This window comes from Lagopus muta, chromosome 2 (genome assembly GCF_023343835.1).
Source record: "Lagopus muta isolate bLagMut1 chromosome 2, bLagMut1 primary, whole genome shotgun sequence".
Classification (NCBI taxonomy): Eukaryota; Metazoa; Chordata; class Aves; order Galliformes; family Phasianidae; genus Lagopus; species Lagopus muta.
This window is the reverse complement of record NC_064434.1, coordinates 52,234,457-52,260,083: the sequence shown is the minus strand read 5'-3', so window position 1 is coordinate 52,260,083 and position 25,627 is coordinate 52,234,457. Positions and strand designations below refer to the sequence as shown.

The following is a 25,627-nucleotide window of genomic DNA, read 5'->3' as shown; positions in this document are numbered from 1 at the left end:
TCTGGGCAACCTGTACCAGTGGCTCACCACCCTGACTGAGAAATGTTTTCCTCACATCTAATTTAAATCTCTCCTACTATAGCTTAAAACTCCTTCCACTTCTGCTATCACTATCTGCATTCAAGTGATACACCCACAAAGTATTTAGAATATCTTGTCTGATTATCTACACAAGCAAATTTTTGGACCCAAACTTTTTAAAGTGTTTCAGGAAAATATTTTTCTTCAAAATCGTGTTTTTACATTTTTGCAGCTGGTGTTAGAAACTGTCTGTGGACATAAAAATAGAACACATCTATATCCAGTACTCAAAAATATCTATAACAATTTTGCATGGGAATGTTTCTTTGCATGTAGAGGAGAAAAAGAGAACAAGTTTGTGTGCCTTTACTTGAAGATAAACCATTAAGGAAATGGAAGAAAAATTCAACAGAAAGATAAATATTGAGGCTAAAATTTCATACAGCATCATCAAACATCAAAAAATCTGTAAACAAATATATACTCCAGATCTAAAACACATTTAAGTCATAGAATCATATTACCCTTAGAGTTGAAAGAGACCTTAAAAGGTCATCAAGTCCAACCTCCTTGCAATGAACAGGGACATCCACAGATAGATCAGGTTGCCCAGTGCCTGGTCCAGGCTTGCCTTGAAAGACTCCAAGGACAGGGCATCTGGCATCTACCATGTCTTCAGGCAACCTGTTCTAGTACCTCACCACCCTCACTATAAAATACTTCTTCCTTACATCTAACATAAATCTACTATCTTCAAGCTTGAAACCATTTCCCCTTGGTCTATCAACACAGACCCTGCTAAAGAGGAAGTCCCTTTCTTTCCTGTAGCTCCCATTTAGATACTGAAAGGACACTATCAGGTCACCTTGCAGAGATCTCTTCTTCAGACTGAACTGCCCCAGCTTTCCTGGGAGGACAAGCTAAGAGAACAGTACTGCCCCTTGGAGCATTTTTATGGCCCTCTTCTGGATGCACTCCAACAGGTTTGTATCTCTCCTGTACCAAGGGCTGCACATCTGGATGCAGCACTTCAGGTGAGGCCTCACCAGCACAGAACAGAGGGGCAGCATCACCTGCCTCAACCTGCTGGCCACACTTCTTTTGATGCAGCAGCCCAGGATACAGTTGGCTTTCTGGACTTTAAGGGCACATTGCTGGCTCACGTCCAGCGCCATCCACCAATACCTCCGAGTCCTTTTTGGCAGGGCTGTGCTCAATCCTTTTGGTATCCCAGCTTGTATTAGTAGTGGATGTTGCCTTGACTCATGTGCAAGACCTTGCACTTGGGTTTGTTGAACTCATGTTATTTTCTTGAATTATTAAATAATGTGAAAAGCAAGTATTAGAGAAAACGGAGTTGTTTGAATTTGGTACACATAGCTTTCCCTGTCTTCACTGCAAGTGACTGAAATTACTGTATTTTCAGTTACAGTTGTTATATTTGCTTTGTAATAGTATCAGATGCCAAGTCCTTTCAACTACGGTTCCTTATTCTCACCTTTATCACATCTTTGCTATTGTTTCAGTTAAATCTAATGACTGGCCCATGATTCATGTGCTTGCACTCAATGATTTAGCAGACATCTCACACAGGAGAAGAAAGAATAGGTATGCACAGGGGCAGAGGATCAGCTACACTGCAGTAAATTAAGCTCTGAGTATAATCCTTACCACATAATATCCTAACTTATACGCAGGGACTGAAAGAACAATTCAAAGAAAAGCTGACTTGTATTGTCACCTTTGCTCTCAAGTGACAGCATCTGAAGCTAAGTACAAGTGCCTAGCTCTACCTAAACTCATCTCTTTGTTTACTTTATAGAGCATACTTAGAGTGTATATCTTACACGTTTGTGCAGCACCATGCAAAATATAATTTTTACAACTACAAATATGCTACCTCTCCAAGCTTATTGGTATGTTTTCTCTATGCAAGACTGATACTTGCCAATTAAGCCAGGTACTTTTTTTATGCCAAATTACTGTGTGTGATACAATATCTGATCTTACCTCTCCATTCTCCAGAGGATGTATTTTAGAATAATAAGAGGTGCATATAACTTCATCATCTTTTATATAGGATGGAGTTCCAGGACGGGGATGAATGTTGTAGCGTGTCAGGCACTCACTATCTGTAATAGCATAATACTGCCATGGCTGATAGTCTACGCCATCCAGAGAACGTTCTAATATCCAATTCCCAGGTCGAGGTGAATTAGCTGCTTTCACAATAACATATGCAATCTGGAAAATCTGAAAAATAGAAACAGTGTTAAGAAATATATAAAGATGAAATTAAAAACATTCAAATTTCTTAATACTTACAGAACTAAAAAAATGAAGTAAAATAGAAGTTCATTGTTGCTTTTTTTTTTTCCCTAAAAATGCAATATGGTTACACGTTTGACTATTGAAAATTTACACTATTGAAAATCTTTAACTACAGAAGTAAACTCTCCATTATCTTTCCTGGAAAAAAGATTTGTTGAATGAGGAAAGGATAAACTTTGCAAATAAAATTTCAAAGCATTTTAAATGCAATGTAACTTAGTAAATAATTGCTGAGCTGAAGTTTCAACCATATGGTTGCAAAGCTTATGTTCATATACTTACAATTTGAATAAGTGATTTTGTTTCTGTTTATGTATTTACACAGATATACTTCCTGCAGTGTTTGAGAGGTACTAAACTGTGCTGCAATTTTATTGCTCTTAAGTAAAAACATAGGTTTAAGCCACTGAAAAGTAATCACACGTGACTGAAATAATTCTACAAAACATTACTTATACCACGTGACTCAGCACAGTAGCTATAAATAAATTCTATAGGGTAGAGATGCATTAAATATCACTATAAACAGAATGCAAGCATGTAGTCAATGCTCATTATGGTCCATTTTGCATGCCTTTTTAATTGATTTATCTAGGTTTGTTTCTATTCACAGGTTTGCTGGAATGAAAAGCAATAAACAATACATTTTAAATTCCAGAATGATGTATGTTAGTGACACAGTATTATTGTATTTTAGCCAACTAGGTGTTACCGTAAAACTGAAGCTAAGGAGAGGAAGCAACTATTCCCATTAGAAAAAAAAAAAAAAAAAAAAAATACAGTGAATTTCTATTTCTAAGATGCAACTCTATGAGTCTTTATATGAGGACGCCACAGCTCATCATGAAAATAATAGTGTTGATGTAATGCTTTAATACTTAATATTCCCTATGTTAGAGAAAGTTCTGATGCTTTTGAGCTTGTGGCTGGAAATGATAAAGTTGAATCCCTATAGGTAAGGATCAGGGCCAACAAGGTGAACATCTTGGTGAGGGTCTGTTATAGACTGCCTAACCAGGATGAAGAGATGGATGAGGTATTCTACAAGCAGCTGGCAGAAGTCACACGATCACCAGCCCTTGTTCTCATGGGGGACTTCAACTTCTCTAACATATGCAGGAAATACAATATAACATAGAGAAAGAAGTCTAGAAGGTTTCTAGAGTCTATCGAAGATAACTTCCTGATGTAGCTGGTAGGGTCACCTCCCTGATAGGTTCTCTGCTTGTTCTGATGATCACAAACAGAGAAGCACTGGTAGGAGACATAGAGGTCAGGAGCTGTCTTAAACAGCGCAACCACAAAATGGTAGAGTTCTCAAATCTTGGTGAAGTCAGGAGGGGGCCAGCAAAAGCGTTACCTTGGACTTCTGGAGGGCAGACTTTGAACTGTTCAGGACACTGGTAGGGAGAGTCCCTTGAGATTCAGTCCTGAATGGTAAAGGGGCCCAGTAAGGCTGGTTGCTCCCCAGGAAAAAAGCCTTAAAGGTGTAGGAATAGAAAATTCCTTTATAGCAAGATAAGCCAGCGGGGAAGAATATCAGCATGGATGAACAGGGAGATTTTCCTGAGGCTCCAGGAGAAAAAGAGAATCTAACTCCTGTGGAAGTAAAGACAGGAAACTCAGGGAGAGCACAAAGTTCTTAGGATATACAAAGAGAAAATTATAAAGACAAAAGCCCAGCTGGAACTTAACTCAGCCATTACGGAAAAAAGAGAACAACAACAACAAAAAATTTTTAAATATATTAACAGTAACAGTAGGATTAAGGAGAATCTCCATCTGGAGATGTGGCTGAGAATGTGACTACTTTAGATAAGGTGACTACTTTAGATAAGGAAAAGGCTGAGTTCTCAATGCCTTCTTTACAGCTGTCTTTAAAAGTCAGATCAGTTATCTTTGGGATATTCTACCCCACAACTTGGAACTCTCAAATGGAGAGCAGAACAAACCCACCCCATTTCAGGTGGAAATAGTTAGAGACATACTATTCCACCTGGACTGCCACAAGTCCATGGGGGCTAGATGGGATCCACTTGAGGGTGTTGAGGGAGATGGTGGAAGTGATAGTCGAGCCACTTTCCATTATCTATCATCAGCATTTCTGGTCCAGACAATTGGAAGCTTACCAACGTGATTCCCATCTACAGCAAGGGTTTTAAAGAGGATCTGGGGGAGCTAATTACTGAACTGCCACTCTGATCTTGGAGCCAAAGAAGGTTATGGAGGAGACGGCCTTAGGGAGATCACGCAGCACATAAGGGACATCTGGAGGAATCAGGCCTAGCCAACAAAAGTTCATGAAGGGCAGGTCCTGCTTAGTAAATCTGATCTCCTACTATGACTGACTTGTCTAGTGTATAAGGGAAAGGCTACCCACATAGTCTACATAGACTCCAGCAAAACTTTTGACACAGTCTCCCAGCAATATTCTCCGGTGGAAGACTGGTAGCCCATAGCTTGGTTGGGTACGCTCTTCGCTAGGGTAAAGAAATGGCTGGAGGGCCAGGCCTAGAGAGTGGCGGTAAAGAGTTAAATCCAGCTGACAACCAGTCACAATTGGTGATCTGCAGGGTCAGTAATGAAGTTCAGGGAGATTGAGGCTAGATGTCAGGAAAAACAACTTCTCCTAAGAGTGGTCAGGCAGTGGAACAGGCTGCCCAGGGAGGTGGTGGAGTCACTAACCCTGAAGGCATCCAGTAAACATTTAGATGTTTTTCTGATAGACGTGGTTTAGTGGGAAATATTGCCAATAGATGAACAATTGGACTGAATCATCGTAGAGGTCTTTTCCAACCTTGGTGATTCTATGATTTTCTATATTGCAAAGCTGAAAGATTCAGAATTAGTTCACATTAAATCTGACACAAAAATATTTAAATAGTTAGTAATGTTGTTTTAAGAAAATGTTACAGTAATAATTGAAAGAAACAGCAATAGCACTCATATTATCACTTATTATTTCATAGATACTTCTTTTTCTCTTAAAAACTATCGTTGACTTATTTTCCATTGCGGCCACAACTAACTAAATATATTGTGTCACAGTCACAAACACTATTTATGGTACACAGAAAAAGATATTAATACTCATCTCCAAACTGTTTCCCTTCACCCAATTAACTACTTTGAAATGAAGGAGAATAACTGGAGTGTTTAAACATTATTTCCTGTGGGAGGTAATAAGCAAGAGCTATACTTTAAGGACTCATTTACTAAGAGTTATTTTGTACACTGTCCTCTGCCTGTATACAAGTTACTCATAGATTTGTTATGTGTATTAGAATGGTCCAGTGAAGCCACAAATTAATTCAGGTTCAGACATTCAGATTAGAAACTTCATTTCAGATTACTTCTAAAATTTTTATTTTAAAATGAATATTTTAAGCATTTCTTAAATGTTGAATGGCTACCAACCAAGGATAAACTCCTTGCTAGGGTTTCTCCAATGGAGGATTTACACTTTTGGACATGGTTGACAACAAGCTTTTAATCTTAAGTGTGCAAACATTGTTTCTAATATGAAAGCTTTAAAATTTCCAAAGCCACACAAAAGATTCACTGTTAAATGTTTTTTGGCCACAAGTAATGTTTCTCTCTTCAGACTTCTCAGATACCTTGGCTCAGTGGAGCCAAGTATCATAACCAACAGGAAGTTCTTTTTTGTTTGTGTGCTTTGATATGCCACACTATGAACGAGAGTGAAACTTCTTACAGCTAGTTTTCAAATTAGAGCCCTGTTTTAGCTATTTCTCATGTACATTCTGGCTTGAAGCTTCATTTCTTACTTTAAGATACTATACCGTTTGACTGTAATTTATACAACATCTTTGGCTTCAATTATTTTTCCACGTACTCTGTGCGTTATTTTTTTCCCCAAACTTTTTTTTTTTTTTTTAAAAAAAGCAAGCAGCGGAAACAGCAAAGTGCAGGTCATAGTGGAGAAGACATTACTTTTCTTTATCTAAGCTTTATCTAAGGAAAAAAGCTCATTAATTTAAATACAATAGTACACATGAAGGGTTGTTTTTATCCTCGTCTGTTACAGTTTTTGGTCTGATTCAGAGTACTTTTATTGTCTTAGCCTCTCAGAATTCTTGTAGTGGTTCTGCAATCTTCAGCCTAATGATTTATGGTATTGTCTCTTCATGTCTTATGAAGACGACAGCATTTCTCTTATGCTTCTATAAAATAACTTCTTGCACAGAGAAACAGAGCTGGAATTGAAGATCAGACTACAGAACACAGGTATACAGTTAATGTTATTTACAGTTAAGGAAGGATGAGCAAACATCAGAAACACACTGTGGATTATATCCTTAACCTTTTTCACTTAATACTGGATTGAAGAAAGTATAGCAAGCAAATTCATGCTTCTCTGAAGCCTTTCCTTTGGGAAACAGGTAAAATTAGTAGACTTTTAGCCAGAATCAAGATGACAGTTGTCTCAGATCACAGTCAGAGCTATTACTCATTACTACCCACTCAGTGCAAGTCCATTAACGTGCATCCTAAAGCAAACTGACAAAAAGAACTACTGAAGATAAAGAACAGACTAAAATTCATTACAACAAATGATGGTTCTTACAGCAAGTCTATGCCATGAATGAAACAAATGGAGTACCGTCTTTTGACAGACACATGAGTAACTCTTCATTTACTTCATTTGGAGCTGCTTAGCAAAAACATGTTTTGGTTATTAAAATACAATCAGCTTGAGCTTAGTGGCATGAGAATACTAATATGAGAAAAGCCAGTTGTATCACTGAACTCTATTTGTTTTCACAACTGAGAAAAAGTGAAACGGCTCTTCTTTCTGAAACCAGATTTCTTAATAAATAGTTCTTAATTAATTTCTTAATACTGAGTTTTTATTCCCACAGAGTAATTCATGAAGGATGTACACTTTACTTTTTAAATAGTATCCGTAAGACAACACTTGTCAAATAACCTAACTGTATAATCTCAGAGCACATCTGGCTTTGTGCAAGTCCAGTGGAAAGTAATCTGAAGATCAAAGTCTGTTAATATAAATGTGATAATGTAGCAATACCAAGCTGTCTGGTGGCAGTAATAGTCCATTAACACAGCTGCCAAAGTACAGCTAGTGCTTTTTTTCTACTTATACTGCTTACACCACCATAGTGCAATTACCAAAGTGGGAGGGAAATAGTCTAAATAGTCCTTTGAGCTATTCTCAAATAATAGACAACATAGTCTTTAAGAAGAGAAACAGAATGAGTCTTGGGTCTCATTTTCAGTGGTAACTGTCTCAGCAGTGAGATCTACAGAGCACAAATTGTGAAGTATAGTTCCATAAGTTATAGCATCGTGTTTTCTTATGAATGCCTCATAAGACATAGAAAACTGCATCCTGCTACAATGGGTAATTTGCTACACTAATATTATTCAGATAAAGCTGAAGTGAATCATTAGCCTGCAAAGGGCTAGCTAGTGAAGCAGGAAATCTCATTGTGCCTGACTCCCACCTGCACTAATATTTAAAAAAAATAAATAGATCCTTCAGTTAGAAACTGTTCACATAGATCAGAAAAACATTACAAAAAATAATACACTACCATACAACTCTATAAATGATTTGCAGTATTTCTATTTCATTTTTCAAACAGAGGATAGTAATGCCTCTAGGGGAACCTTCCATTAGGAACATGGTGTAAAATGCATCTACTTCTTTACCATATCTATATGTTTGAATATTATTACAATTCAGAGGTCAAAAATATATTCTTTATTGAGAAGCGTACAGAATTTGGGCAAGGGTTTGTTTCCTTAGAGAGTGTCATAAACAACTGACAAAACCTGTGGCCCTAAGCTTCTATAGGTTTTTTTAACCTGTCATTTATGAGTGCTGTTAGGGATGACAAAGTGCTCGAACACCTATTGTTCCAGTGTGAAATCTATCTAGATGTGTCAACCAAAACAGCTATTTTGGAATATCTTGCAGACTAACAAGGCTTATTGGCTGAAGGGTCATATAACTTCACAGAATTGTCACAGAATTGTCACAGAATTGTCACAGAATTGTCACAGAATCGTAGGGGTTGGAAGGGACCTCCAGAGATCATCGAGTCCAACCCCCCTGCCAAAGCAGGTTCCCTACAGCAGGTCGCACAGGTAGGCATCCAGGCAGGTCTTGAACATCTCCAGAGAAGGAGACTCCACCACCTCCCTGGGCAGCCTGTTCCAGTGCTCCGTCACCTCACTGTAAAGAAGTTCTTGCACACATTTGTGCAGAACTTCCTGTGCTGCAGTTTCCAGCCGTTTCCCCTTGTCCTGTCTCCACTCACCACTGAAAAGAGTCCGGCCTCGCCATTCTGCCCCCCACACCTCAGATATTTATAAACCTGGATCAGGTGCCCTCTCAGTCTTCTTTTCTCAAGGCTGAACAGACCCAGTTCACTCAGCCTTTCCTCATAGGAGCGATGCTCCAGGCCCTTCACCATCTTTGTGGCCCTCCGCTGGACTCCTTCCAAGAGATCCCTGTCTTTTTTGTACTGGGGAGCCCAGAACTGGACGCAGTACTCCAGATGAGGCCTTACCAGGGCAGAGTAGAGGGGGAGGATCACCTCCTTTGACCTGCTGGACACGCTCTTTTTAATGCACCCCAGTAAGCCATTGGCCTTCTTGGCCACAAGGGCACACTGCTGGCTCATGGCCAACCTGTCGTCCACCAGGACACCCAGGTCCCTTTCCGCAGAGCTCCCCTCCAGCAGCTCATCCCCCAACCTGTACTGGTGCATGGAATTATTCCTCCCCAGATGCAAGACTCTACACTTGCTTTTGTTAAACCTCATCCAGTTTTTTTCTGCCCAGCTCTCCAGCCTATCCAGGTCTTGCTGAATGGCAACACAGCCTTCAGGCGTGTCAGCCAATCCTCCCAACTTCGTATCATCAGCAAACTTGCTGAGGGTGGCCATTATCCCCTCTTCAAGGTCATTGATGAAGATGTTGAACAAGACCGGACCCAGCACAGACCCCTGAGGAACACTGCTAGTTACAGGCCTCCAACAGGACTCTGCACCACCAACAACGACCCTCTGTGCTCTGCCAGTCAGCCAGTTCTCAACCCACCTCACTGTCCACTCATCTATCCCACACTTCCTCAGCTTTGTTATAAGGATGTCGTGGGGGACAGTATTAAATACCTCGCTGAAATCAAGGTAGACTACATCCACTGCTCTCCCCCTATCCACCCAGGATAGGGGGAGAGCAGTGGAAGTAACTTATTGATGCATGGGAAATAATATATATTTGGACTGAGTCTAACTTAATATGGGATGATTTAAAAGGATTGTATAAATGGGTGGCACAATGGAATGGTTAGGGAAGGGACCACAGGTGGGGGAAAGGTGAAATCAAGATAGTTGAGGGAGGAATAAATGCAAAACAGAAGAGAGGATAAAAAGAACCATTTAATGTGACTACCTATCTGTCTCCTCCTTCTCTGCCTTGTGGCAGTCTGAACAAAAAGACACAGAGCCACAACCTCACTTTTGTCAGATTTCCATGTTAAATAGCACCTAGAATGACCAGCAATCAAACATCACAACTGTTACATAGGAATCATACATCTCAAGTTAACTATTACACCTGCATAGAAGGCTGTTCCAAAATGGAAAACTAAGAGCTTGAGATGGGAAACACCAACAAAATGCAACTACTTCTGCTAATGAGCTGAAGTGGAGGCTTTATGAATTCTAGAAACAGTTTTCAAGTGATAGTACCAATTCCTTCTGATTCTATATAATCAGTCATACTTCAATTTACATACACTGCTATGGATTATTGTTTTGATGTATTTTTATTTATAACAGACAGTTTTGCTGCAATAATTATCAAATGAGTGGCTATTTAAAATAACTAACCATCTTATTTTAATCTAGCATCCAAATTTGAAGGAAAGCCTTATTTAGAATTGGAGTGGCTCTACAAATTTCTCAGACTACCATCCGACATTCATCTCTATCACTATCCTGAAAGACAGCAATGTTGGTTTGAAACATTCTGCTCACAGTTAGAAATACTGTAATTGAAAACGTTGGCATAGCAGGATAAAAAGGTGCCTAGCAGGATTCAGCTAATACAAATTTAGAGAGCTGACCAGTTTCATGCAGTGCTGCCTTCTAATGACGGTGTCTCTCATGATCGTTAGAGCTGTTTCCAACAGAAATATTGCTACCAGATGGGGAATTTGGGCTGAAAGATGCATATACCCGATTCCAACACCATGGATTCATTTTTCCCCTTAATGTTGCAAACAGTTTCAGTTACTGCCTAGCAGGGCATCATCTATCTCAGAAAACAAACAAACAAACAAGAACATCATGCAAAAAACAGGTTGATTACATCACCCTGTGGGAAAAACTGAGAATCATACCACAACACTGCGTATCTTCTGAAGCTAAAAAGGAGAGCCCATCTCCAAAGAAAACCCAGCTTTAGAAATTTACATGTTTTCCCAGTGGAGAAAAATTGAATCAGTACCATTTAGTTAATACCTGCAAAACTGTTACTTTTAACAGGCATTTTAGAACAGCTTAAGAATTCTTCTGCTTTGAGCAATATTAGCTTTCTCCTTCTTCATAATATTACTACCAGGGAGACTTAGGTTCCTTTAAAAATATGTTGTTCTTGGGAAAAACAAATATTTTATTAATACCTCACCACTTTTGCTCATAAGTGGATAATAATTGCAGTATGTCATTTTAAAAACAAATGTTATTAGAACAGTGCACTTTATAAAATGTCAAACTGTAATGCTCTCAAGTTGTCCAGCAACTGAACATCTGAGATATATTAAGTCAAACAGGAGTCAGTACCCTGCAAAGTTGCTGGCAATGTCAGCTTTGTTCTCTGTAATTTTCTCTGTTGGTGTTCTCCATTACTCATTATTCAGTAGTTTGTGAAGGCCTGAAAATGAATACCTGCTTCCTGTTGACCATATTTTCTGCTCATCACTGAGCTACTGTATGCCAGAACTGAAGGCTAAAATCAGTCATCTCTTTTCATAGCACTTTTGAATAACAGCAGAAAGCAATTCCCTTTCACTTCATTTCCTAAGGCTAATCACTTATTTCCATGGAGAGACACCATGGTGAAGAAAGGAAAATGGATGAAAATGGCAAGATTCAATCTTTTAGTCCTCAAAGTTAAACACCAGAAGGGAAAGGCAGAAAAGATTATTCTTCTACTTCAATTCTAGAACTTTTTTTTTTTTAATTGCTACAAGAACTGATGCCTTGCCTGTATTTCATAATGAAATGGGTATCTCAGATGAAAAGGATCTTCGTTTCCTTCAACAAGCTGGAGCTTGCCATACAGTGTTCTATTTTAGCTGCATTTCACAGCAACCAAGTGCTCCACTATTCTTACAAAGATCTACTACCACCAATTTTTAGTCTCCATTTCAGAGTTCAGCAAAGAATAAACTTTGAAAGCTAAATAGCCAAACTCTATTAAATTCCTAATCAGTCACAAAGGCATTGAATCTTTATATTTTAAGTATTTACCCTAATATTTAATATCTTAGTATTTTAATTTTATCTTTGGTATCAATAAAATAATGACTTGTATACTTGTATCTAAGAATGTGCTTTTCCTAGAGAATCCTTAATTTTATTACAAAACTTTTCAGATTTCCCTTTTGTACAACAGCAAATTCACGCAACACTAATTTCATGGATGTGAAATTAAAGATCTGTTACAATTTCTGTACTTCTCTACAAAATGCTAAGTAGTACACAAGTAAACATTTGTTTTTCAGTGAGGCAACATCTGCAACCCATATTGAGGAGGGGAATATTAACATCTGAAAGTGCTGCAGCAACTGTGCAGAAATTGCACAGAGCAATTTCTGCATTACTGATGTTTAAACCTTTAAATCTTTCCTGATGAAATAATAGAAAGGCTGGTACTTTGAGAGGCCTCTGGAAAACAACATGCTAATATACGGTTAACAGACATCATCTTGAGGGTCTGGGGTACTGACTGTAAATACTTCAAACTTGGATCATTAATCCAAATGTGAAATAGCCATGTAATAATTTATGCCTATTCCCTTAACATGACACAATCTTTTGTCTGTCTCAGTTTGGAAACACTGTACACTAAAAACAATTTGAAAAATGGGAACATGAATTAAGCAGTGACCTAAATTTTATATCAAAAATAGAGACTTTCCAAAAGTTTAAAACATTTTAGAAAACTATTATTTGATTTTTTTTTCCACTTTCTCTTTAGATTCCATGTTTCTTTTATTTAATTAAAAATCCCATTGGTTAAAAAGGTTTAAAAATAAATTCTGGCAACATTTTATGTCAGCGAACTCAAAAACTTATTAAAAAAAAAAAAACAAACAAACAAGTGAGATTATAGCTCTGATGCCCTGATCTAAGTGTACGCAAGTTCAGCTTTCACTTCTGCACTTAGTTCTTAAAATACATATACATTTACACACACACACCTCCTGAGGCCTGCTTTAGATACGGATATGTATGCTGTATGTATTGCATATATGGCAACATATGAAACATGCAAAGTAGATACTGATATGAATAATTTCAGGGTTGTAAAAATCTCCTTTTACAATAAGAATTTAATTATGAATAATTAGGAAAAACAATATTTTAGGACTTAAAACCAAGAGAATTTTTTTTTTAATCTTCACCATGAAATGATAAATTCTGTGTAAGAACAGAACAAATCTCAATTCTGCCATGCTGAAAACATCCAGTACGTACCCTTCTTTAATTCTGTAAGTGACTTCTTTTACTGACTATATAATCTACACCACTGATATGCGAGCCTTTAAATTCTCCTACACAGCATGCACCCTGCTGCATATAGACTTCACATTGAAGAGAGAAAATTTTGTCATGATTAGATTTTAGCATCGTAAAAGGAATATGTCTATATTTTTGTTCATTATTCAGTGAAGAAGAAATGACTATGCAGGCTCAAGTCCTATTTAGGCATCTCCATTATTCACATTATTATTGTTTCTTAAGAGTTTTAGACCCACCAGCAAACAAAGATCGTTGCTCGATTATGAGAAAAAAAACTGCCTGCAAGTCAAATTCAATGCTCTTGAGAGCTCTGACCTACTGTGCACATTAAGCACAGCAGTATTTTTCCCCTCTGCCCTATGCCAATATTCGAACAAATACTTCTACAGTCTATGTAAATCAAAGGGAATTTGAAAACAAGCTTAAGCATATTTCATCAAATCATTATACCAATATTAGCACAAATCTTTTAAGTGCAACGTGGCATTTGTATGACAAAGTACCTTATTACTGTGAGGAGTTAGATCTACTCCCCAGAATCTTAACTCTCACACACAAAAAACATGATTAAAAACAAATTGGGCAATTCATAACCTTTAACACTTACTCAGCAGCCCTCCTTATACCACATTCCTTATCATGTGTAACAAAAAAACTTGCTCATCTTGTAGCATAGACTTTACATTTTAATAACTGTGAAAAAAGGTGAGCACAGCAGCAGCATAATTTGATGACAACCTCTATAGTCTGCAAAACTCATTTTTTAAATTTAGCTTTTAAAAAAATCATTAAGAACTATTCACTATTATTTTTTTTTTTCCAGCAAACAGCACCCTTCATTTAAGACTGAGTCTCTTATCATCCTATTAAATACTGTGTCACCAGCTCCCCCAGACTCTGACTTTCATAAGTATCAAAATCAAAATAATCCCATGTAGATTTTTTGATACAAACACCCAGCACTGTATTTATGGTGGGAAATCAGAAATGATTTTTCAGGACTAATATGGATACTTAAAATTGTTGAAGAGTGCTTCCCTCCACATACTATTCACACTGTCCAGGGAAAACTCTCTTTTGATGCTGCAGGAGAGTCAGCTGGATATTCTAAGTGTTTGTAAAGTACATTTAAAAGCCAAATGCAGCAGCTCCTACTGAGTGATGATCAGCACAGCTGTACACACACAACACTTAGCTAAGGACAAAGGTCACTCATTTTTCTTCAGACTTTTGCATTGAGTGATGTGAATACATAAAATCTTTATTCAGAGACAATAACTGAAGTTTCAATGACATCTGACACAAGAATCCTACACTGTCAGAGCATGCACTCAGTTCATGGGTATTCTCTGCTTACCAAGAAGGAAAACATCACAATGTAAGGTAAGCTTGCAAACTTTTATAAACCATGTAGTTATTAAGCACATTTACTATGATGTCAAAACTTTTATGCAGGTCTGTTTTTATAGTTACTAATAATTATGTTTTCTAGGTATGTTTGCTACAAATCATTACTGATATATTTATGCATTTTTTCCTTTCTGTACTTTTTTACCCTGAAAATATTTCATTATAAACTATCTTAAAATTCATTAGCTTTGCTTTGGTTAAAAGGAATAGCTGGAGGGTAAAGTACGTTTTATTTCATTCCGTAGACTCCAGATTATTGCATTACCAACTAATTATGGGACTAAAGAAATGAAAGGAGTTATTAAAAAAATAAATCGGTTTCACAACTAATGGAGATACATGCATAAAAATTGGCTAGGGACTTCAGTGAAATGGAACAGATGTCATTCTGCATTGTTTTCATATTCTTATTTCCATAATTCTAGCTGGTTGTTTTTTGTTTTTGTTTTTGGTTTTTCTTGTTTTAAGGACTCTCACTTCAACTGTCCATTCCCACTTAGGTGAGACTGAGCCAGAGAACTGGGCATATGACTTTGTTGTTGTTGCTGAGAAGATGTTTGTATCCTCATTTACATTATTTTAAAACAGAATGATTCATGTGCCAGAAATGCCAAGTACAAATGCTAAATGTGGGACTAGAAGTCCATTTCACAAGCACAGAATGCAGGTAAAAATATCATTTCCTCACCACTCATCACTCCTAAAGCTCACAGATCCATATTTTGTATGTCCAAGCTTTCTCGTCAACTAAAACTGGCAGAGTGCCAGCTACTCCAGCAAGATGCAGGACTGCTTCCCCACCACCTTAGAAATTTGTGGCCCTCCCTTCTACTGGCATCAAATCCTCACAGAAGGAGCAAAACTAGAACATTAAACTTCCAGAATGCCAAATCCCCTTCCCCCCCCCCCCAAAAAAAAAAAAACCCCACAGAAGACAAGACTATGTTACAGAATCAATGTATTGATCTAGTTCAAGTACTTAGTGCCATACCAAGAGACATAGGAATGGTTAGCCTGTTTAGAGCGAGATAAAGGAAAAATCATAACCATGAAACTGCACTACTGTTGTCTGAACAGGTTTTGCTTCTGCTCACTCTTCTCTCCATAGACAAACATTTTTTGAGAAGAGAGACAAAACACACTGACATTTGTTAGTAACATATCAAAACTTGATCAATTTTCATTTGCATTAAATTACATTTTGGCCTGGGGACATTTAAAGCACATAACTGTAGTAAAAGAGAAAATAATAACTGAAAACCTATGCAAAAGCTTTGGATATATACGCAAATTCAACATGGAAACAAGAACTGGTGCTTAATTTTCCTAATTCAGAGAGAGCATACTTCCAATTTAAAACCACTGTCCAGTCTCCATTTCCCTTATAACCTCCATTTACAGAAAATAGATAATTAATTTTGTTTATTCCTTTAGCTATTCTGATACTTGATATCAGAAGCTCCCAAAAGAAAGTCAGCTATAACTCCCCTGCACATCCCAGAAAATATATTTGGTCTTCCACAGCAGAAAAGAACAAAGATCTCCTAGCGATACACATTTTCCCCATACTATTGTGCTTTGGATGCATACACAACGTGTAAAGGCTACTTTAATCCAGCTGTATTGAAGTAAATGGCCTGATTCCTCAGCCACTAAGTTTTGTGGGCTTAGTTAAAATAAACTTTTCATATATATTAAAAGATCTGATTAATGTTTTGCATCAAGGGAACTTAAATTCATTATCATCCAGTGTGCCTTGCATTTCACATGGCTGCAAGAATGACTGCAGCTATTCACTGAAGGATGAGTTTAATAGCTTCTAATCGTGAGGTTCAACTGCACAGAATTCCTTACAGAGCATTCCATCAGTTTGTTTGGGGTTTTTTTTGCCAGACTAGGGATGTGGTTCCAGAACCCAACATTTAAGTGGTCAAGACTTAAAAACTTTGTTATTTCTTCATCAAGATCAGTGAAAGAAGGCAATGTTACATTTGAGATTACTCAAGTACTCCAAGCGAACCCCTCTTAAAGCCATCTTTTTGTAACTGTCTGCAGTAAAATACTAGAAAGGAGAGGGAAGAGGGCTAAAAGCTCGAAAGGCAAATGGGATCCTGGGCTCCATCAGGAGAGGGGTGGTCAGCAGGGACAGGGAGGTGATTGTCCCTCTCTACTCGGCTCTTGTGAGGCCCCATCTGGAATACTGTGTCCAGGTGTGGAGCCCTCAGTACAAGAAAGACATTGAGATTTTGGAAAGGGTCCAGAGGAGGGCGACTAAGATGATCAGGGGGCTGGAGCACCTCCCCTATCAGGACAGGCTGAGGGAGTTGGGCTTGTTCAGCCTGGAGAAGAGAAGGCTGCGGGGTGACCTCATTGCAGCCTATCAATACCTGAAGGGAACCTACACCCAGGAGGGGAGTAAACTCTTCAAAAGGGCTGACAACAGCAGGACTAGGGGAAATGGTTTTAAGTTGAAGGAGGGAAGATTTAGGTTGGATGTTAGGGGGAAGTTCTTTACTAGGAGAGTGGTTAGGCCCTGGAACGGGCTGCCCCGGAGGTTGTGGATGCCCCGTCCTTGGACGTGTTTAAGGCCAGGTTGGACGGGGTCCTGGGCAACCTGATCTGAATGTGTATGTTTGGTGGCCCTGCTAGGCAGGGGGGTTGGAACTACATGATCCTTGGGGTCCCTTCCAACCCGGGTGATTCTGTGATTCTGTAAAAGTGAGCATCGAAATGATGATGGAAATAAGAATGTGATTGCTCATGTAACCTTTCATTAGAAACATACATTACTTTAATTAAAGACTTTAGGAATAGGTAGCCTTTGTCTAGCCACACATCTGAGCAATCTCTTCATCACAGTTCTGCAAGACAGCACTTGTCACGCTTGCCTCAATCTATCCTTGGCAAACAAGCACATGACCTCTGCTGCTGTGTGACAGTGAAGAACTCTAAAACAGAGTTGCATTCCCCTAAGAAATGTGGCTAATGTCTTGTATCAAGGGAACTGACAGGTGAAAATAACATTTCCTTTGAACAGCTATCAACACAGCAGTCATACTGGCAAAGTTAAGGAGCAGATGAGAAGCAAGGTTCTACAGCAACATTTCTTCACAGAAGTTTTCTCCTCTCTCATACTTTCCTCTTCCTCCAATTCAGGTTAGCAGTATTGCTTTAAAACATGGGGGAATTTGGTGCACGTAGCATCTGATAGACTGAACATAAAATCTGGACTTTGTTCAGACTATTTACAGTGGTACATCCACACTAGCTCTTTAGCTCAGATAAGCAGCATGCTTTTGAGGTCAATCTCCCGGCTGCCCCCATTTAGTAAGCTTTGATCAACATTATAAATATATTTTGATGCTCACACAAACAGTATTCTTTTCAGGAAAATAACAAAAAACAAAAAAACCCCACCAAACATGCTTAGAAACACAACTGTTTAATTTTAGGTGCTAACAGCCATCCAGATCATGATTCAAGTGAGCTCGGTCCCTATCAGCAAATGAAAACAAGACCTCCCTGAAATCTGCTTCTCTCTTTCACCATGAGACACTATTTGCTAACAATGAACAATTGAAGCATCAATGTCCATATTTTTCTCTCAGTTGGTATCAAGTTACACCCAAGTATTCCTATTGTAAGTCAACATTTTGTAGTGTGTATGGTGGTTCTCAACACAGCAGTATGTGCATAAATACACTGTGTACTTAAAGTTCAATATCTAAAGGAAATTTTAAAAAATAAATCAAGAATTTTGAAACACAGTATCAAAGTACGGGATTATAGAACTTGTCATACATGGGATATCCATAATTTATCTATGAAATATTACTCTTGAGAGTAATCATAATGCTACTGAGTTCTAACCTGTCATTTTTCTGTACAGAGTGGAATTTCTTCTCATCTTGTCACAGTTTCCTGGTCCTATCCCTTCTGTCTTTTGCTATAGAACTTAGCTGTACAATCCTGAAGACAGAAAGCACAAGCAAACACTCAGTACAGCAATTCTTTTCCTTAGCATTATCCTCATTAAGAATAGGTGATATACATACATATATACTGATAAGCATGTATTTCCACTCATGAGCATTAAAGTAAATCAAAGAAATTATTCTAAATCAAATCCTCCATGAAAACTATATTTAAACAAAACAGAATTACAGAACGGAGCTCAACTTTAAAAGAATAGCGCTGTCTGCTTCTCATAAGTGCTTCTCAAAATGCTTCTGAGTGGGTCAAGCATTCTTCTTTTTCCAGTTATTCAGTTCTATGTATAATTTCTGACATGTCACTTTACAAAGTGTAACATACTACTCCAAACTTTTAGAATATAAGTGATTGGAAAGGGCAAGTGGGAGTTCAGTGATTTCTACACAGAAGCAGAACACACCTCGTTAGAATCCTTGCTCTCTTCATGTGAAATAGAGCACTTCTTACAGAGAGAGCAACTATACAGCGATTCCTGCTCTTACACCTGATCTTATGAGGCTCTGAGGAACATAAACTACTTTATTTTTCTTTAGAAAAATATGCCTGGAAAGGATTTCCTGGTCACTGTGTTCTTTTACTATCTCAGGCAATTAAGACATACTACTTCCATCAGTTACAACTAGAGAATTAAATCCAACCACAATTCCCCACAATATCAGGGAATTAGTTAATGAAAGTGCCCTGTTATTCGTAGAAATCAAACTGATGGGCTGACCACATCAACTCAAACCTGCCAACTGGTTTTCCTCTATCTTCCTCTAAAGATTGAATTTACTGAAATAATGAAACTGAGGATTTCAGGCAGTACAAACACACAGAATACCTTCTTCCTGGAATCATTTCTGTTTTGTTATGTATCTTTCCCGTATTTTTTGAAAGAGCATAGCTTCTCAAAAGGAACATATTTAAAAAGAAAGCTCACTTTCTGTCCTGTGAACATTGCATTCACCAAACCTGAGTTAGTTTGGTTGCACATGAACCCATCACTCAAAGCCAAACCCACAGACCCTACACAGATCACTATCAACATAAGTTTACCCTTTACTGCTTTTCCATATGATGGGGTAACAAAGCAGCTACATGTGGTTCAAGAATGATCAAAATGGACCTCAAAGCCTTGGGATGTCTGCTGAAGGAATTGAGGGCACAGATCATCTTTACATCTGCTTTCTGTAAGGTCACTGAAAGAAGTGGGAGGATCCAATCTATAAACACTTGGCTTTATAACTAATAACACCACCAACACTTCGGGGTTTTTTGACAGTGAAGTAACCTACATGGCACAAGGCTTGCAGTCACCAGACAGATTCCACTGCTCTCATAAGGGGATGAGGGTCCGTGGGAAAAAAGCTAGCAGTACTCATTGGCAGGGTTTTGAATTAAATTTGAAGGGGAAGAAGGCTAACAGTGAGCCTGCCCATAGAAAGGCACAGGATAGCACAGACAGAGGGTGCTAGAAGGGACCCTCTGTCTGCTATCCTGAGACGTGCTGGCAACACTGCAGCACAGTTGAAATCTTACAACAAGCCAGTGACAACTAAGACAGTATAAGAAGGTAACAGGGAAACTCAAGAGAAATCACAGAATAGCTTAGATTGGAAGGGACCCCCAAGCTTCAAAGTTCCAATCCCCTTACATTTCTTAATGAAAATATTGGAAGACAAATGAACTGCAGCATACTCTTGCTATATTTGGGGGAACAAAGCCTTTGTATTCTGTTCACGTAAGGTCTAAGTAAACATACCTGCCTAACTACATGGGCTATGCTCACAAAGAGATTGCCAGACAGCAGGGTATTATCTCATCTTTTTGATCAACCCAGGAACCTCAACACTGTTTCTCTCATATTTCAGCCAATACAGTGGAACGGGTTTACGAGGAGGCACCAGAAATAGCCCTGTAAGAGGACTACCAAGCTTTCTTGGAACAATAAGCAAGAGAGAAAGGGGGGAAAAATAATGAATGCAGGCTCATACTTAAGCGTTGCCCCACTTAAGAACAACCACACACAATAAAACAAAACCACCAAAGAGAGTGCAGTATTCTCAGATTGCTGCCATACAAAATACAAAGAAGCTTTACTTTTTCTTCAACGTGCCACTGATGCTGTATTTGCAAGCTTTGAGTCTACTAGAAAGTAACTAAATTTTAGGATGTACACAGACTTCTATACTTACTAAAACCATCTAGATATTAACACAGCAAGAAGCAAAAAACACATAGAAGTAAACAGTTTTTTTTCATACAGTTCAACAGATCTGGCCTAAGTAACTACACAAGAACCACTAACAGTGATCCCCAAAACAAAAAAATAAAACCACAAAGATACTAATATAGTTCCAATGGTAGAGCTATAGAGGTACTTGTGTATTAATAGATCAGAGCCAACAAGAGGCCCAGATCCTTGCTATATGGAAAAACTTAACTCTAAAGTTTGAAAGACATTTTAAACATAAGCTTCTGTAAATTGGCAAGTTAAGATCAAACTTCCATTTAACAGTTTAGTTCTGCTGACTGAAACAGAAGAGAGCATTAAACACTAATATGGATACAAGGCCAAGCATACATATGTAGGACTTCTCTTTTTATAACAAGTGCTCCAAAGCCAGAATGCAAATAATTCTTTTAGGATTCAAACAAAGTAGTAAAGAGACCTTCAAATGCTTCATTGCCACAGATTCGAAGTACTCACTAAAACTTTTACCACCAGATCATTTGGATGACTGTTTTCAAGAAATAAAAGGCAAAACTAGAAATGTAAGTACTATGTTCACTACATGTTGCTGAAGTTCTGAGTTCCAGACTAAGACTATCACCTCCTGCAACAAAATTTTGTCTGCATGCCCACAAATGTCTCTGTACAACACCTTTGATTTAATTTTCTTATCAAGCCATGCTTTATTCAAGCCTTTCTAGTAATCAGCTATTATTCTCTTTGAAACTGGTAAACTACTACAAATAAATCAAATCAGAAAACTGATCTAAGTGGACAGATCACAGAGGAAGGGGCAACTGGAAAGGGCCCCCACTTTTCTCTAAAAACCTGGAAAACAGAGTATGCTTTCAGTGTCCTGTTAAAGTTGCAGACAAATACGAGTCAGTCACAGAGCAGAGAAGAATTTAAGCAGGGGAAAAAAAAGAGCATGTACTTTGTTATCTAGTCAATTGAATACAAAATGGACAAGTTTAATAACATGGGGATTGACTTTGGTACCAGATAACTGTCTGTATTTATTTTGCATAATGAAAAATTATTTTCCTTCAGCCCTCAAATCCACTTTATAAATCCCTGGAACTTATGTAGCATTTTTATAAGTATCAAATAACTTCATTCTGAGGGTTACAGATGTCAAGTAATGGTTCAGTGGCAAAAGGTAATTTAAAGACCTCTTAAAATCCTTCCCTTTACTCTCCAAAATGTCCCTTAGAATACCCCACCACATGCACATATATTCTTGGTACAGCTGAAGCACTTTTGAGCGCATAGCACTATATTATTCTTTGTTACTTAAATAATAAACAACACTAGTCAAAAAAATAAATTTTGCTAGTAAATATTTCCTCTGAATATTCCACCCTTCTTTTGATTCACTTTATAGGGCCAAACTAGATGTCACGCTGAAAATGAAAAAGCTATATTTAAAATATTTTTAAATATGACTTCCAAAAATATGCATTACTACATAAATGACAAAACCCTATAGGGGAAGCCAAGAGTGTCTTCATAATATCAAAGCAACACAGAGCAAAGAGGAAAGTAAAAGCAGCTGGGCTTCTGCGCAAACAGAATTTGCTTGCAGAAGTAAGCAAATAGAGTAAGTCTACCTGTTGGAGGTCCAGTGTAATAGTCACATAATGATATTCGATCCCATTCTGGATACTAGGGCTTTGCCACCAAGTGTTCTTGCCATCAATTGCATTTGTTATTGGATGTCGTTCTGTTAAAGCAACAGAAATATGTCAATATATCTAAGAATGAACAAAAGACTTAAATGGTTTTAGACCTAAATTCTAGATTAAAATTACAATCACAGAACAAACGAGGCAGCACATCAAAATAAAACAGGAAACTACTTTTTCTCTTGGAGCACAGTTCTATGGTTATTATTGCAAAGCTAATCTAACATTAGTTCTTTGATCTTGCTTAGCATCACAAAGACTTCTTAAATACAATTGGAAATTCTCCTGATTCTGTAGGAAATGAAAGTTGCTAAATCACATGGTGTGATCACTTTACACACTTCTGATTTTTCAAGTACTGCTAAGTCTCTAATGCTGTAACAAATCAGGATCTTGATATGCATTGTGCAGAGAAACCAGAAATTAGAGTAATTATGGCAGTTATATTTCTAAGCACATGCGGCAATAATTTAGAAATCATAACTTATGAATCATCTCATCTTAGTTACATAATATATTTCCCAATTGGAAAATTGTCTTACTCATCATATATGTCTACAAAGATGACTCAAAGATTTATAAACTACTCATATCACAGTCCAAGATTCATTTTTTTCATGTCCCCATACTGTGCTGAAGTACCCCAAATAAATCTTGAGTAATTTGGCCATAAGTTTACTTACAGAAGAGAATTAGTCTTAGACTAATTCTTAGATTAGTCTAAGTTACTGAAGTTGTCTTATAAAGTATTTTGATGTTACTTAGGCTGAGAAAAATACCACACTGGTCTGGGTTTTATGTCCAAATCATGATTCTCATCTGTATGGACTGGAGAATATCAAAGCCTCAAGAAAAGAACCTGATGTATTTTTGAACTCCTTAATTACCTAGAGCAAGCCTATACATCATGGTTAAAAATAACCCAAAGATAATGAAATACAACAGTGTATAAAACTGGAATGTGCTTCATTATTAGGTCATCCAAGGATTCCAAAGAACTTATGTATGAACTGATTAATTTACTTGTTATTCTAATTAAAATTTAAATCAACATTCAGATTGATAGTCTTTGTGTCTCTGTTTTCTTGCTACATCAGCCACCTGTGGGGGACAGGAACCCTATCTCATGAAAGAAAGCTAGAATGCCTAAACAAGTTTAAAGATATAATTAAAGGGCTTTGAAGAAGTGAAAGAATAAGCCTGCAAAATTGGAAATGTAAAAAAAAAATATAATTTAAAAGTCAAATTATTCAATGGCATCAGTGAGCAATAACCCTTAAAAGTTACAATCCTTGCATTACAAGTGGTGTTATTCTCATAAAGAAAAAAATACCTATGTTTTACATTTTGTCAATTCTTACAGCTCTGATCATATTCACAAACCTTAGCTTTAAATGAGAACTAGCAAAATCCATCTGTAAATCAATCTCAGTGAATCTGAGTGGTTGTGACAAACTGTCCAATTGGAAATTTTGATGCAAGTCTCTTTAGGAGAAATTGATAATAAAGATAAATCACGAGAAGGACAGCCGGGAGATGAAAAACAATTAACTGTAATTATCATTACGAGAGTTTAATCATAATTTGAAAACACTGACTAATTGCTAGCATATTTTATTTATTTTAAAAGGAAGGGAAAACACAGTATTTTTCAAAATGAATTCGATTGCAAATGCAGTTCAAGGACCAGCCTCTCTGGTGGATGACAAAGGGAGGGAATTTAGAATGAGACCAATCTCTATTCTTTAATTTGGGCTCACATGTGATTAACCAGGGAATTTGTGTTCATTTCCTCGAACAGTAATTAAGGGGAGACACTCCAGACTTGCACATCCCAGGGAGATAATTTAAAGTCTGGTTATATTACATGGTTCTCCTATTAGGAAGCTATCTCTGTTTAAATAAAGCACTTCCTTCTGCCAAATGAACATTTAAAAACCTCAAAATGAGATGATGTTGGCTGCAAAAAAGAGTCTCTCTGAATTCAGGCAGACTCAAGTTTAGATGAAGGTATGAATGAGGAGAATCACATTATTCAAATGGGGTATGAATGATGTGCATGCATGTTCAAATGCACTTCTATAAGAGAAAAGAATAAAATCTATTGCATGGTGCTTCTACCAGTTAAAATGCTACCAAAACACCATAAATCTACTAAGTGACACCCACTGATGTGATATGTCATTTGAATGCTGCAATTCAATTGTCTGATCTTTCCAGAGAAGGCAGCATTTACTACAATTAAAGATGACAAAATTTGAACAACAATTTTGTGGGAAAAGAGTATACTGCAACATAACTGTGTTGAGACAAAAGTAGTTGTCTATGCTGGAGCAATTGTAATTAGCTCTGCAAATACAAGATGGGTAGTGAATAGGTAACCATTTAGCAGGAGAGTATTTAGGGACAACAATGGCCAACTAGCTAGATGTCTCTCAACGGTATCAAACTATTAAAATGGTGACATATCTAAGTTAGATGTATAAATTGGAATATGATCTGCTTATTTGGAAGAAAACCTGAATTGCTCTGCAGTGCTGATGATAAAAGCTCAGGTGAATTTTAACAAAGATGAAAACATCAAGAGAGAACTGCAAGAACTGCAACTTGCTTAGTTCTAGATAACACAATCAAAGTGGAGGAAGACAGAAAAAGGATAGATAAGTGTAGAAAAAAGACAGTAAAAAGCTTTTGTCTTCAGCAAAATCTGACAGTTAGTTCTACTGAAGTCTTACTGCAAGCCCATGTGAAATTACACTAGTATGACTTGTATGATCAAGAATGAAGTTCTCTTATTTCAATCTACCAAACTAATAATAATTAATAGCAACATGCATCTCTGGATCTGATGATAAATTTACGTGAAAAATTACTTTGGTTACTGATAGCCTTAAGAAAAAAAGCCATGAGTGCACTGATCAATTTTCATATTAAATCTTAAGATAATGAAAAATTACTTAGTTTAACTACTTATCTCCTATTTGCTGGCTCAGTGAAAATCAATCACCATCAAGCTAAGAAAGAAAGCCTCAAAACACAATAAAGCATAAATGGAGCTGAGCTCTTCCCCTTCTCCTCTAGCTCAGTTTTGAGATGCTGCAGGCTGAAATTTCAAATTCAGCATACAGGTATACAGAGGACAGTAATCTGTTTTTCATTAATGGTCA

The 25,627-nt window shown here is 37.5% G+C and overlaps 1 protein-coding gene across 4 annotated transcripts in view; it reads right to left on the bottom strand.

The window, feature by feature from the left end:
* The window catches only part of LAMA2 (laminin subunit alpha 2), a 323,287-nt gene that overhangs the window by 231,848 nt on the left and 65,812 nt on the right, over positions 1–25,627 (bottom strand). For all 4 annotated transcript variants that reach the window (XM_048937148.1, XM_048937150.1, XM_048937149.1 and 1 more), the window contains exons 3-4: positions 22,386–22,498; positions 2,032–2,274 (exon numbers count right to left, since the gene is read on the bottom strand). In XM_048937148.1, coding sequence (XP_048793105.1) covers positions 2,032–2,274; positions 22,386–22,498 — 356 coding nt within the window. The remainder of the gene's footprint in view (positions 1–2,031; positions 2,275–22,385; positions 22,499–25,627) is intronic.